Source organism: Mustela nivalis (assembly GCF_964662115.1).
Source record: "Mustela nivalis genome assembly, chromosome: 2".
In the NCBI taxonomy this organism is placed as follows: Eukaryota; Metazoa; Chordata; class Mammalia; order Carnivora; family Mustelidae; genus Mustela; species Mustela nivalis.
The window spans coordinates 19,606,518-19,622,878 of NC_139021.1; the positions used below are offsets into that span (position 1 = coordinate 19,606,518).

A 16,361-nucleotide genomic window follows, 5' to 3' on the forward strand; every position below is an offset into this window, starting at 1 on the left:
TAGTCTGTCTAGTGTTAAAACCCATTCCTTTTCCACTGTAAGACACAGAACTGCATTTACATAATTAATAATGACATATACTTTACTTCATCAAATGAAGACATAGGCACACAGGCTACAGACTACTCTGCCCTTGGTTTGTTACTCTGCTCTCAGTTGCAATGTGTCCCATGTTCCCAGTGAGAAGGGGTGAGAATTAGAGGGTTAAGCGTTAGTATATTCTGCATATACTAAAATGAATTGTCGTAACAGAAGAGGTTATTATATGCTTAAAAAGTTTTTTTCTTCCTTTTTTTTTTGTAGACTATGCCAGTTGCAATGGCTTTATTGAGAGATGTTCACAACCTTTGTCCCAAAGAAGTCTTAACATTCATTTTAGACTTAATCAAGTACAATGACAACAGAAAAAATAAGGTAAGATACTTTAACGAATATTATGAAACTACCTAGTGACATTTTGTTCTTAAAGAAATATTTAGACTGTGAAATCATTGTTGAGTCCATGGTAGTTGAAATTTCTTGAGACTATCTACAGTATATATTTGTTATATAATACACAAATGTGATTTATTATAATAACCAGTAGAAGACAACCCAAGATTAGTTGTTTGTTTGAATTAGTTGTTTTTTTGCATGTTCCTCATACCTGTTGCAATGTGGAAATAGTAGTGTATCAGATTTCAGGAATCCAACTAAAACTTGAATTGGGGAAGTCTGACAGCCCAGTTATTTTTTTTCTTTTTTCTATTGCCATGTGATACAGAGAAAACAGTTCCCTCCGGGGATAATTTATTCATTAATAAATTTAACTTTTTACTATAATGTACGTTTATTAATTTATTTAGCAAATAGCTGTTGAGTGCTATGCTTCAAAAATCATTTCTTCTTGTAATTCTAACAGTCAGCAAATGTTTTTGAAAATACATGCTATGCTAGGCAATATACTGTGTTAAACAGAAAGAAGAGTTGGTAGATGGCATCCAGAATTTTGTTTACTCATTAAACATCTCTTGAACAACTGCTGTTATTTCACAGTTTGACTCTGGACCCTCACAGATTCAACCTAATGGGGAAATCAGACAAGTAAACAGTTAATAGTCATCCATAGTAGAAATATGTTTAGACTTTTCTAGAGCAATTCAAAGAAAGTAGTGCCTTCCAAAGGGTATAGAGAGACAAACTCAGGGAAGTTTTGTATACAAGTGGTGACTTTCAAACTGAGTCCTAAAGATGAATAGGATTTTCCCGGTGTTATTCCAGGAAGAAGGAACAGGACATGTAAAGACACATGTATCTGATATGGCAGGTAATTAGAAATCAGGAACAGTTAATGAAACATCACAACAGTAAAGAAAAAGTGACAAATATGTTTATTAAAAAATGGTGATTGGTAATGAAAATCAGGAAGACCAATTTTTCCTCAGGTCCGTAGAATAATATTCAAATGATTTAAGCTAAAAAGAGTCCTTAAAAAATTAGTACTTTAAAAGTACATTATAGTTGATAGACTTTTTCTTTCCATTTTTGAATACTGTTGAAACATTTTTAGGGCCGCCTGGGTGGCTCAGTGGGTTTTGGCTCAGGTCATGATCCAGGGGTCCTGGGATCGAGCCCCGAATCAGGCTCTCTGCTCAGCAGGGAGCCTTCCTCCCCCTCTCTGCCTGCCTCTCTGCCTGCTTGTGATCTCTCTCTCTGTGTCAAATAAATAAATAAAATCTTTAAAAAAATTTTTTATAAGATTCTTTTCTAGTCTTCTGGTTTGTTTTGACTTTGATTTATAGTATTCCTTTCTTCCTCTACACATGAATTTCTTTTATTTGAAGATATTAGGTTATTTCAGATGATATCGAATCAAAATTACATTCAGATGGAAGGGGAAAATACTTTGTAAAATTGTTTATGTCAGTTCTTGTTTCAGGGGGTTTCTTATGTAATTAAAATCATGGTAGCCCCAGTATAGTACTTTTACTTTGTAAAGTGATTTCATCTACCTTAATTTCTTTAAACCTTACTTTTTTTGGAGTTGACAAATGAAAGAACACAGAGGTTGAGAGTTGAAAATTAACAGTAAGTGTAATCTGGGAATTGTGCTGTGAGCTGTCGCCACCCATCTATGTGATCATCTTTTTAGTGCACCATGCTACTTTATATGACGCTATATTTGTAAGGTGCATACTGACAGTATGAAATTTTACATTTCCATTGTTTTTTTTTGCAGAACAACATAAGACTCAATTTCTTGTAACTTTGAGAAGAAGGCTAATCAGGTGTTATAGTTAGTGGCTGTAAGATTAGCATACAAATCTTGGAAGATATTAAGGATAGAATAAATACAATAATGATAACAATAGTAATAATAAAATAAACTTTTTTGTGTGCTCCATGGCCAGTACCAAAATATGTATCATCTAATATGATTCTCATCAGATATCTGAAATAGAGACTATTATCTCAATTTTCCTTTGAGGAGATTAGAAGCTAATAAAGATTTACCTGAGGGTAATAAGCCAGATGTGTAGAAATGCCAAAAAGAAGTTGAGAATCAGTGGAAAATATTTAAAAATTTTTTAACATCGGGGCGCCTGGGTGGCTCAGTGGGTTAAAGCCTCTGCCTTCAGCTCAGGTCATGATCTCAGGGTCCTGGGATCAAGCCCCCCATTGGGCTCTCTGCTCAGCGGGGGGCCTGCTTCCTCCTCTTTCTCTCTCTCTCTCTGCCTGCCTCTGCCTAGTTGTGATCTCTCTCTCTCTCTCTGTCAAATAAATAAATAAAATCTTTTAAAAAAAAATTTTTTTTTAACATCTCATTAACTGGGTAGAAACTGGGTAGAGCATAAAATTCAATACTCTGGGTAAGTTTTCAAGAAGTCTGAAATTAACCCCCCTTAAAGCCTAGTGAATAGCCATTTTCTATGATAATCTTTTATACATATATGTGAATTTCTAATAAATAATATATGTTTATGGAATTTCTGTTTTGTTAATTACAGTACACAGAACATGGGTTGAACTATTCCTGACTCTCAAAGATCATTGTTAAAAACATCAGTCAGTCTTTGCTATAGTACACTGATACTGATGCCTTCAGGGTATTTTTTTGTTTTGTTTTTTGTAGGAATTTTCGCTATACCGAATACCTCCGACCTTCCATGTGTTCTGCAAATTATTTCTTCCTCTTTGTCTCTTATAACCGTAAGGTTATGGGATAATCTAGCTTGTTCAATTAGGATTATATAGTAGCTGTGGAAATTGGACGTGGTCAGAGGGATAAATATTAAATCTTTTTGGTTTTCCTAGTTCACCTACTCCCCCATCTCATTTTTAAAGATTTTTAAAGATTATTTATTTATTTATTTGACAGAGACAGATCACAAGTAGACAGAGAGGCAGGTAGAGAGAGAGAGAGAGAGAGAGGGAAGCAGACTCCCTGTTGGGTAGAGAGCCCGATGCGGAACTCGATCCCAGGACCCTGAGATCATGACCTGAGCCGAAGGCAGAGGCTTTAACCCACTGAGCCAGCCAGGCGCCCCTCCTCCATCTCATTTTTAATTTCCAAGTTCATTCTGTGATTTGAATACTTAAGTCAGAAATAGCGTAAATGGACTATAGTAAATTTACTATAGTAAATGGACTCTTGCTTTGTTGGCAAAGTAGTTACCAGAAAGTAATAAGAAGCAGATCAGAATATTTGAAGAAAACTGGTAATTTGAATAATCTCTGAATGGAAAGGGTCTTTCTAAATTGGAAACAAGACTTAGAACCTGGAAAAGAAAAGGTTGATAAATGCCACAATGTTAAAACAAAATTAGTCTGATAAATATCCATGATTTTTTTCCCTGGCTCCGGAGGGAAAGATTAGGACTTTGAGAGATTAAAGTTTTAATGATTAATTTTGCAATCATGAAAATGATTTGAAAACAAAACTTGGTCCATAGTGAACATGTGCAGAGTATTTTTTCTTTGATTTTTGTTTTTTTGTTTGTGTCTTATTTTTTTCTGCCCAGTATCTAAACATAGGCACGTGTTGGGATTCTGTCGTTAAAACTGTCAATGTGAACTTCTGCCTCCACTGTGGAAGTCACAGGGGCCAGGTGCTCCCCCTCAGTCCCCTGACAGTTTGTGTTACTGAACCATATTCCCAATGATATAAAACTGTACCGTATTCCCACTGATGATAAAATTAATTGCTCCATATTCAAATTCCCAGGCTAAATCAAGCCACCCTAGATTGCCTTTCAATAAATTGTTTCTCTGGGAATTGACTGGGATATGGATTTAGAAATCGTTTTGGATGGTTGTCTCCTCTCCTATCTCTGCTTCTCTTGCTAGATCTCCTGTTTGTACCTTATGTCTTCTACACCAGGCCTCTTTTCCTTTTCTTTTTACTTTGTATCTTCCTTTTTGCTTAGAATTTAAGGAACTTTTTTCAATTTTATATTCCAATTTAACTTTGATTCTGAATCTCTGCATTTTTTTTCCTCATCTCTGCATATTTTTTCTTTTTAAAATGTGTTATGCAGTTGGAAGGCATACCTTTGGTTATTTCTCAGACAGTGTTCATGATAGATTTTGGATTTTCTTCCCCCTTACCAGTGTTCTTTTCCTTGTGAACTCTTTCCAGCAGGTTGCTTTTCTTCCTTTTGTTTGTTCTGGTCTTCCTTTTTTATGTTGATGCTTTCCTTAAATATCTGGTGATTCGTGATTATAAATTTATATGTGAGAATAGAGCTAAACAGCTGATTTCAAGCTGTGTGTTACCAGTAGGCTTTGTGGCTTGTGGTCTTCCTTTGAGAGGAATCTAACTAGGTTACTCTTATATGCAGTAAATACTAGTTGAGTAAACTAATGTATTCCTAATTAGTGAGTTACTCTTTTTCCTAATGTATAACTACACAAAAGACATAGTTAAATAATTACCAGAGAACTTGCATATGTTTTCTGATAAATTATGTTTTGAAGTTATAAATATTTTATTAATTTTTGAACAGAAGTGTGAATTTTGCTTCTTGCGATTATTTTTGGCTTAGTTTTCAGATAACTATTATCGTGCTGAAATGATCGATGCCCTTGCCAACTCTGTTACGCCTGCAGTCAGTGTGAATAATGAAGTTCGAACTTTGGACAACTTAAATCCAGATGTGCGACTCATTCTTGAAGAAATCACTAGGTTTTTGAATATGGAAAAACTTCTTCCAAGTTATAGACACACCATTACTGTCAGGTATAATAAAAGTTACTTGCTTTTATAGTAGAAATTATTCTAATTATAGGAAATATAGTAAAGTAAAAGGAGAAAATTAAAATCCTTTATCATTATACCATCACAGATGTATTTTTAGTGTTTTGGAGAATGGCCTTCCAAATTTTTTCATCTTTCAACTAAGTACATTTTTAATTTTGTAATACATATTGTATATATAAATTTTTATATTCTGCTTTTATCACAATACTTTCTCATGTCATCGGAAGTTCTTCATAAGCATTATTTTTGATGTCTGGAAAATGTTTTTATCCCATTGGATATAGTATAAACATCTCTGTATTATTAAGCTTCTTATTTAGATGACTTTAGTTCTGTCAGCTTGTTTGTATATGGCTAGTAAAAGCTTGTTTCTTTAGAAGTTTGCTAAAAAAAATTGATCCAGTAGTTCAGATATCATCAGTTCTCACTTTTATGATGTTATTGACTAAATTATTGCAAAAAATTAATGTTACAAAATTAAAAGATTCAGATCACATCAGTATTTCAGTTTGCTGTTACAGATTGATTCCTAATGTCTGGGAAACAAGTTTGATTTGATATATTTTTATGGAAATACTTAACTGCAAGTACTCTTTTTCCTAGTTGTTTGAGAGCCATACGAGTGCTTCAGAAGAATGGGCATGTTCCAAGTGATCCAGCTCTTTTTAAATCTTATGCGGAGTATGGCCACTTTGTGGACATCAGGATAGCAGCTTTGGAAGCAGTCGTTGATTATACTAAAGGTAATGCTTTAGAAGCATATGTGCATATCATTTTTTTTTTAAAGATTTTATTTATTTATTTGACAGAGACATCACAAGTAGGCAGAGGCAGGCAGAGAGAGAGGGAGAAGCAGGCTCCCTGCTGAGCAGAGAGCCCAATGTAGGGCTCGATCCCACGACCCTAAGATCATGACCTGAGCTGAAGGCAGAGGCTTAACCCATTGAGCCACCCAGGCGCCCTGTGCATTATCATTTTAAAAGGAGATGTTCATTAAATATTTAAAGCCATCTTAGTTACTGGGATTTCCTATTACGTAATAGGTTTTTAAATGTTAAATTCTTTAGAAAGTATTTTTGATAAATGTAGAACTTGCATAAGAATAAGTGAGGGAAAAGAATAAAATTAGAGATTGGTATATTTGGTTTTTCTAAGGAATCAGTGGTATTACTCCATAGCTCTAATTACATGTTATTAAAACTAGAAGATTTTTGGGAAGTTTCTAACTGAGGACTCAAGAAAACATCTTGTACCTTAGAACAGGCTTCATGAAATTGAAAAAAATATAAGAGCAGAAAGTGACTGAGAGAATATTGTATATTCAAAACATTTAAAGATATACAGGGCAGAAAAATAAAGAGATGAAAATATTAAGAATTCAGTCAAGAAGAATAGAACAGGTAGAAGAAAAACAATAATCCAAAATAGGATACTTGGAAAGAGTAAAATGAAACTTCTTAAGCTAAAATCTGAATAATTTAAAATTTTAAGGTTAAAGAAAAAGTGTATAAGTTCCTAGGAATATCAGAACCTCGTTATTGTACAGGATAAAAAAATAATGATTTACCTGTGGCCTGTGGCTTCTTCAGAATATGATTAGTTTGAAAGATAGTGAACAAAGGGTTAATGTAATGTTTAGGGAAAAGTGCAATCCTACCTTCTCTTTTTGCCAGGTTGTCACTCATATAGTCTTAAAGATTTAGAAGTACATCTCCTTTGTAACACTCTTTAAAACAAAATTCTCAAAGAATTTTCAGCTGAGCTGGAAGTGAATCTAATAATAACTCAAGATTGAAGAAAGCGTGAAATGAAAGACCCAGTGATGAATGACTATGCCTATTAAAAACAAAAAACAAAAAACTAGAACTAAGCTTAAATATTTGTTAATGGCATGGTTAGAAAATTTAATGCAAACTCCAAACATAATTTGTCTTTTATAAAAGATTGATTTATTTTGGTGGGATGCGGGGAGCAGAGGAAGAGAGCATCTTAAGCAGACTCCACACTGCGCAGGAGCCGCACCAAAGGCTTGTTCGCATGACACTGAGACCATGACCTGAGCCAAAACCAAGAGTCAGAGGCTTAACTGACTGTGCCACCCGGGCACCCCTCCAAAATAATTCTTTATAATATGCAGGGGCACCTGGGTGGCTCAGTCGGTTGAGGGTATGACTTCGGCTCAGGTCATGATCTCCAGGTCCTGGGATTGAGAACTAGTTTGGGCTCCTCGCTCAGCCGGGAGTCTGCTTCCACTCTCCTCTCACCTTTGTCCCTCTCTTGCTCATGCTCTCTCTCTCAAATAAATAAAATCTTTTAAAAAATTAAAAAATAATATGCAAATATAAGAACTCTGTAATTTAATTTACATATAGAATTCCAGATTTATGCTAAAATTTGGGAAGAGTAAAGAAGTTAGAGTATGTTATACTTCTCTTCTGACTTTGAAGAGAGGAAGGAGTGAGCGAAGTTCTTTAATAGATACTGGTTAATTTTTACATATTAGAGGAAATCTACTCAAATCTTTTATCATTTTTTTGTAAATTTCAATAGAAGTATGTGTGTGTATAGTCAGAAATTATAAAGGTATAGAACAAAATAGTGTATTATATATGTTGGGCTAAGTTCAGAAAGGATGGACATTTGTTCTTTTTATTGAGGGTAACAAATCTTTTTCTTAAGAAATGGCAGTGAAAATAGTGTTTTTTTTTAATGGATATTTTGTCAAGTAAAAATAATGTAATCTATCAGTCTCCTATTTTGTTTGGACATTTTACCAGTTTGTGAAATCTCGACATCCTGAGATCTACCAAATACGCCAGTATTCCCAACTTTCTTTCCCAAAATACATGAATGATGTTTACTGCCACATGAATATGAAGATTTCATGAATTAGTATTACCTGAAATGAAATAGAATGCTAATATTACGATTTCCAAAAGAATGCTAAGTTAATAAATATAATTGAGAGGTGCTTTAGTATTATCCATATATCTGGATCATTAGAAAGTGAAAAAATAAAAGAGATCAGAAATAAAAATCTGATAGTAAAGGTTTTCAAATCATGAAAGCATAACTTGTTGAAAAGGTGAACAGAAATTGCTAATGAGTGTTTTTATCCAGGTCATTTATATTTATAGCACTATGTTATGTTATCTTATTAAGTTAAGACTGCTCTTTAGTCTTAAGTGAAAGAAACCACTTGGGTAAAAACAGTATTTCATATGGTATACTGTAATTATAGTTGAGATACTATTGGGTATCAAATTTTCCTGTTAATTTTATTTAAGTATATTTTGTCCATTTAGAGTTACTCATCTGATTTAGGGATCTTAAATTTTAATTTGCCTTATGTTGTATTTGTCATTGATTTGAGCATTAGCAAAAAATAGGCACTTGTCCTGTTTTATGTTTTGGCTATATGTAGCACAATACCAGTGAAGTTTACAAAGTGGCCTGCTCATAAAAAATGTAAGAAGTTGCCTACAGCCTTCAACTCTGATTTGAAATACAGCCAATGCATTGCTAAGTTTAAATCTCTCCTGTCACTCATTATTTCATTTGTTATAGTTAAAAACACACATTTCTTTATTTTTATTTTCAGTGGACAGGAGTTATGAAGAACTGCAGTGGCTACTTAATATGATTCAGAGTGACCCTGTACCCTATGTAAGGTTAGTTTTTGTGCTGTATTTTGATTTTGCAAGTCCTAAAGTGAAATGAGTAATTTTGGAAGATTATACATGGAACAAGTTTTTATTTTTTTAAAAATAGAGAAGTATGTTATACATTTATTAATGTCCTTTTTAAGGTGTTTTTTAAAAAATTGAGTGTGCTGGAGTTCCTGAGTGGCTCAGTTGTTAAAGTGTCTGCCTTGGGCTCCGGTCATGATCTCAGGGTTCCTGGGATCGAGCCCTGCTCAACAGGGAGTCTATTTCTCCCTGTCCTTCTGCTGATCTCCCCCAGCTCATGCATGCTCTCGCTCTCTCTCTAATAAATAAATAAAACCTTTTAAAAAATGTATTTTTTTAAAGGTTTTAAAAAATGTATTTTTTTAAAGGTTTTATTTATTTATTAGAGAGAGATCACAAGCAGGGAGAGAGGCAGGCAGAGAGAGGGGAAGCAGGCTCCCTGCTGAGCAGAGAGCCCGATGCAGGGCTTGATGGGGGGCTCAGTGTGGGGCTCAGTGTGGAACTCTATCCCAGGACCCTGAGACCTGAATCCAAGGCAGAGGCTTAACCCACTGAGCCACTCAGGGGTCCCTAAAAAATACATTGTTAATAAGCAAAGTTTATTTCCTGCAACTTTATATACAACTTCCATTGTAATTTAAAGAAAAGCTTATATAACAGTTTGTAGTATACCTGGAACATCCCTTATATATCCAAATTTATAATATCTGTACTAATTGATTCAGTCTATTTACAAGTCATTGAGAGAAGTGTCTTGGTGTATCCCATTTGTTTCTATCGCCTATAAAATCTCCATTTTTAAAACACAGACCTGGGATTTAAAAAGTATAAGAGGAAAGTAGAAGAAAATCCCAGTCCTGACTTAGTAAGACTTCATTTTTGTGTTTCTTCTAGTCTTCATTTCTTTCACTTCTCTTGCTTTCTTTTTGCAAAGTAGGATCTTCATAGTGTATTTTTTATTAACATATAATTTTTAGTTATTTGAATAGGATTAAATTTTTTACCTTTTCTGTCTTCCTTTCTTTGTATATAAAAGACGCTTAAATTTTTGTCATTTCTTTTAAGATAATGACTTCATAAAATAAAATTTGACCTGTGGTAAGTAACTTATAGTCATGCCCACTAGAAACAAGACCATAAACCTAGAGATGTTGTCTTACTCAGCTTTACACATAAGATGGCAGATAGTTGTTTTCTTCCAAAAAGGCGTACAGGCAAACTGCTCTCTCCCCTTACTGAAATGCATCAGGGCATGAGGAGTCTATGTAAGAGATTATAGTTCCCTGATAACGACATTGTCTTTGACCAGTGTTAGTTTTTGAGATGGATTGTAGCAGTGAGCTCTTGGTTAAGGGACCTTATTATCTCAGTGTTTTCTTTCTGTCTGTCTGTCTTTTTTTCAACTCTAACCATTTCAGTGTTTTTTTTTTTTAACTTTATTTATTTTTTTAAAGATTTTATGTATTTGAGAGAGAACAGAGCAAGAGAGAGTGAGCATGAGCAATGTGAGGGGCAGAGGGAAAGGGACAAGCAGAGACGCCACGGAGCAGGAAGCCCGATGTGGGGCTCCATTGCAGGACCCCGAGTTCATGACCTGAACCGAAGGTAGACGCTTAACCAACTGAGCCACTCAGGCGCCCCCATTTCAGTGTTTTAAATGTTGCCTGTTATACGTGTACCTTCATGCAAAGTTTTGCTGTTAATATTTCATAGTTGATGATTTGTGATCCAAATTGTATTTTTTTATCAATATTTTCTATAGATTTATTTTATCATCCCCATATTTATTTTTACAGTTTTCTGGGTTTGCAAAGTCATTTATTCAACTACAGAGTGAAAATTACTATCTCCAACAGGACCAGGTTCCTTGGGTAAAGATTCAAAACTAAGATACAGCTACAGTTCTGGGTAAATAGCCTGACTTTGGGGATGAGAATGTAGGAGCAGATTAGTGCTGCTTTTTCCAAACCAATGCTGCTTACCACATTAATTGGGGGACCATAAAAAGTTAGTTTTTATCTGCCATATAGTTTTTTTTTTTTTTTTTTTTTTAATATTCAAACTCTGTTTATTATGCTGCCTAAACCAGGCCATAATTATCATCCCTGGTGAGGTAACTTCCTCTGTTCTTGTACAACATCAAGCATCAGTGTCTCAGTTTTTTGCTGTTATTTTCTTTTTCTTTTTTTTTTAAATATAATTTTTTATTTTTTATAAACATATATTTTTATCCCCAGGGGTACAGGTCTGTGAATCACCAGGTTTACACACTTCACAGCACTCACCAAAGCACATACCCTCCCCAATGTCCATAATCCCACCCCCTTCTCCCAAACCCCCTCCCCCCAGGAACCCTCAGTCTAAATTGTATTTTAAATAATTTTTCTTTCTGCTTGATATGTACTAAAGGTATGGTTGACATGGATAAAATGATCATCTGTTCTCAGGTATATATTCAGATAAAAGAGGAGAAGCAGGAAACCAGCTTCATCTCTTACCTGACAGGAGTTCATGCACTTGGAAGTTTATAAGATCCTACTGACAGCAAGTAGGAACAGAAATTAAAAATAGAGTATAAACAAAGTATATCGTGTATATTTGTGTTTTCAGTTCACAACATCAAAACTAACATTAAAGCGTGTATTTCTGAGATCATGGAACTGTGTTTTGAAGATCATTTTAGCAGATTGTAGTACTGTATAATATTTGAAGTCTCTGTATTTCTAAATTATATATTATTCAACCTGAATGATTGTTTTTGAAGTTCTGTTGTGGAACTATTAATAGCATTCAAATTTCGAGAGTACTGTTATTTACAGTCTGAACTGAAAACCTTATTTAAAGATACACTTCATGATTATATTTGACACTTTTCTTCTTAGTTGATCTGATTCATTTATATCATCAGTAGTAGGGAAGCTCTAATTCTGTACTTAATATCATCTAGCCCATAGTTCTATTCGTAGTTTAAAAATTCAGCATGTCTTTAAAAATCTTTACTGTTAATTGCCAGAGGATAGAAGTATTACCACGTAACAGTTAATGTATGTGTGTATTTAGTATCTGGGCACATCTGTCCATATTTTTGTGTTTCTTTGTTTTTAATAGTTTGAATAGGAACTCGGTCCTTTTCTCTTTGTTCCCATCATTACTCTTTCTCCCTTTTTCTTTTCTTTCTTTTAGGTATAATTGACATATAACATTATGTTAGTTTTAGGTGTATAACACAGTGATTCAATATTAGTATATATTGGGAAATTGTCACCTCAGTAAGTTCAGTGAACATCCATCACCATACGTAATCACAGACTTTTTTTCTTGTGATGAGAACTTTTAACATCTACTCTTTTAATAACTTTCAACTATACAACATAGTATTAATAACTATTGACACCATGTTGTATATCATATCCCTGTGACTTATAATTGTAGTTTTGTACTTTTTGACCTGATTCACCCATTTTGCCCCCCTTTCCCCTGGAACCACCAATCTATTACTTTTTCTTAAACTCGTTAAGTAACTACAGTACAGATCCACCATACTCTGCTTTATTGATGGGATAGAATTCTTAGTCTTAAAGATGGGTGAGTATTGGTGTCTGTCTTATAGTCACTGGCATTATTCTCGCCTACCCCAAACACAGCATTTTATTTTTATGGCCCTGGTTGATTTTTAAGCTAATGATGAAATGGTCTTCAATAAAAACTAAAATTTTTTAAAAGATTTATGTATTTATTTGAGAGACAGAGAGAGGGAGAGAGAGAGTGGGGGAGGGACAAAGGGAGATAACCACCAAGCAGACTCCCCTCTGAGTGCAGAGACTGACACAGGACTCAATCTCACCACCCACCTGAGCTGAAACCAAGAGTTGGATGCCTAACCGACTGAGCCACCCAGGCATCCCAGTAGGACTTAAATTTTAAAAATATATGTTGATTTTTCTCTTTCTGTGTTTATTATTATAAATGTCAGAATTACTGATTTTGGTGGAGTTAGATAAAGCTCTGAAGAATTTTAGGGTGAAACCTTAAAGTCTGGAGGAAAAAAAACCCAACTACCTATAATTACTCCTTGCTGCTTTAGAGCAAAACTTGAAATTTCTTTCTGCAAGGATGCTTCCTTGATTCCTTGTACTAGATCATGTCCCTGAAATCATAATCACCCATAAAAATCCTACTGTTCTTCCTATACTAAAGAAATACTTCCTGTATATATAAATATTAATTTTATAGCTAGAACTATTTGATTATTTTTGTTTCCCCCATAGGAATATAAGTTCCAAAGAGACAGGGACCGCGTTTCCTTTTGTCACTGTGTGTATGGAACGTAACATTGTCCTTACAAATAGTTGGTTCAGTACATGTGAAATGAGTGATTGGATGCAATTTTTTCCTTTTTCCTCTAAACATCTGTATGGCTTTTCCCCTAATCATATGTATGTTTAACTTCCTTCATATGTTAAAGAGAAGTGATTTTATCTCTATGTTGACAACTGTATATAGAAAAAAGTTTTGGGACGCCTGGGTGGCTCAGTTGGTTAAGCGGCTGCCTTCGGCTCAGGTCATGATCACAGCGTCCTGGGATCGAGTCCCACATCGGGCTCCTTGCTCGGCAGGGAGCCTGCTTCTCCCTCTGCCTCTAGCCTGCCACTCTGTCTGCCTGTGCTTGCGCTCTGTATCTCTCTCTCTCTCTCTCTCTAACAAATAAATAAAAATCTTTAAAAAACAAAAAAAAAACAAAAAAAAAGTTTTAAGGTGTTTATCTTGAAATGCTGGGCAAGTTTTTAGTCTTTCATGTTGGCTTGATGTTTTAAATATAATAATAGGATTGTCCACTTTATTTGTATCATTTTCTTGCAATAGAAGATTTTCAGATTATAGCTTAGTTCTTCATTAAGGTATCTTGAGAATTGAAACTAAATAAATGCACTTTAGGTAACCTATATAATCACCTGACCATTTACTAATGCTTTTTTTCCATAAAGTTTGCTGTGTATTTCACATGTCTGATTAGGCAGAGAAATAATCCAAAAAGGGAAAAGAAAAAAAAATCTAGATGCAGTATATAAATAATTAAATCTAGGTGTTATAGGGCGCCTGGGTGGCTGAGTGGGGTAAGCCGCTGCCTTCGGCTCAGGTCATGATCTCAGGGTCCTGGGATTGAGTCCCGCATCGGGCTCTCTGCTCAGCAGGGAGCCTGCTTCCCTCTCTTTCTCTCTGCCTGCCTCTCTCCATCTACTTGTGATTTCTCTCTGTCAAATAAATAAATAAAATCTTTAAAAAAAAAATAAATCTAGGTGTTATATTTTTGAACTGAAATGAAATTTACATTTTTAAAAATTTTAGTTTCCTTTCAATAGGCATAGCTTTTTTCTTTTTCTTTTTTTCAAGATTTGATTTAAATTCAAGTTAGTTAACATATAGTGTAGTATTGGTTTCAGGGGCAGAACTTAGTGATTCATCACTGGCCATGACTTTTTTATTCCTATAAATTTGGAAAAATGCAGAATCACATTAAGAAGAAAACTTTAAATAGCCTATAATTATTTTAACCAGAAGCACTTAACATTTTGGATTATTCCTTTCCAGTCATTTCTATCCATGAATATACTTTTTATATGGGTAGGAAGAACTATTAATTATATTCTTTAAAATGGATAAGAGTGTTTTAAAGATGACATGGAATTATGTTCTGGTTTTGGAATGAAGCATCTGTATGATTACAGGATATCAGTCCCTCAAGAGATACACATACATCTTGTGCTTTTTCTCATGAGAGATTTTGAGCATGTTTTTAGTTTTGATTTGAGTTTCTTATTGATAGTGATTTACAGTAGATTGGACTGGCCCACCAAGAAGATTCTCAACTGTTTAGGAAAATAATAGTATAAACCTATGACTTTCTCAGGATTTGCTTTAGGTCTGTTCCAGTTGTCTGAAGCATATAAGCGTATTCTGAATTTTTATATTTAATCTCTGTAAAATTAAGCATGAGATTCTCATTGTCTTCCCTTAAACTTCATCTCCTGAGTATTGCTTTGGGTATTTAGTCATTTATAAGTATTTCTTTGTAAAATCCTTTCTTCTATCATCTAAACTTTAGAGAAACACAAAGCTTTTGAAGAAATGTTTAATTTGATGATAGTAATACATGTGCTGATCATTATAGCTCTTTTAGTGACCGTTTCAAAGATACCCTCTGTTTCATCTTTACAGTTCATTGGCACAGCTCTAAAGAGTTTGTGATGATCTGAGTAAATGCCACAAAGTGTTATTAGTTGGGTGCTACCACTTTGGTCTTTGAGGATAACTGAGAAAGCAGCGGAATAGAAACTTAAGTTTTCTTCTTAATGCAGACTTAAAGTATAACAACATGAACATGCTGTAAACAACAAACCCATCCATATTTTTAAAGATTGTTTACTTGTATTATTGATCTCTTCTCACATAGAGATTCTGAGGTCCTTAAGGATAGAAATTGTGTTTATTTTTAAAGGTTTGAAAATATGAATATGAAATATCCATGAAGATGTGTGTCCCCTTTCATATTCCCTACCTGTGAATTGCATCTATAACTCCATTTCGCTTTTTGTTCTCAAAGCTTTTCAGTATTTTTATTTTATGCAGTCTTAAAATATCAAAGCACAAGAGGATGTTAAAGTGGGAGTCCACATCTTCCAGTTTTACAGACATAAAATTGAAGCCGAAAGGGGTTAAGTATCTTAATCTGCAGCCTATTTGCTCCACTTTCCTCCCTTCTCTTTTTCAAGTACAAATCCAGTTCGATGCCTTACCACCAGCAATTAAATATAAAAACTGCCTGAGTTCACCTTTAAGGTTTTGCTAATCTCATTTGTAATTACAACCCAAGTTTCTTCTCCAGTTATATCCAAGTATTCCATTACTCTGTGGTCTTGAATCTCTTAGGCCTGGGCCTGGCTCTTATCCCTGCACTAAATTTAGTTAGACTACTGCCATAGCTTCCTTGCCTTTCGTTTTCTTTCTCTATCCTCTTTCTTTAGTGTCTCCTACACATAGCTTTGGACATTTTCTTTTTCAGAGATTGTTTCGGTCACACAACCCTATTTTTAGAAGACTCCAGAAGTGTTCAGATGGCCTCTCACAGGAGATAACTCCCAGTAGCAGAGTTTAACTGTTACTAGCATGAGGATGCTTTTACTAATTAACTCCTCTAAACTTCAGCTCATTTTGAGGAAACCTTTTTTTTGGTCTCCATATTTTGAGTGCTTCTGCATATTTCCATGCTTTAAAAGGTACTATAATAATGAAGTGTATATTCATTTTATTACCTCAGTGTAGGCTTCTTGGTTTCTCGGTCCGTATGTAATTTTTTTTTTTTTTTTTGCCCCATTTTAAGATTTTTGTATTTACTGACCAGTCTTTTCTTTAAAAATTTTTTTAAGGAGAATAAA

The 16,361-nt window shown here is 34.4% G+C and overlaps 1 protein-coding gene across 2 annotated transcripts in view; it reads left to right on the top strand.

The window, feature by feature from the left end:
• The window catches only part of TAF2 (TATA-box binding protein associated factor 2), a 91,491-nt gene that overhangs the window by 41,330 nt on the left and 33,800 nt on the right, over positions 1–16,361 (top strand). For both annotated transcript variants that reach the window (XM_082713751.1, XM_082713752.1), the window contains exons 18-21: positions 304–414; positions 5,025–5,218; positions 5,843–5,982; positions 8,841–8,910. In XM_082713751.1, coding sequence (XP_082569877.1) covers positions 304–414; positions 5,025–5,218; positions 5,843–5,982; positions 8,841–8,910 — 515 coding nt within the window. The remainder of the gene's footprint in view (positions 1–303; positions 415–5,024; positions 5,219–5,842; positions 5,983–8,840; positions 8,911–16,361) is intronic.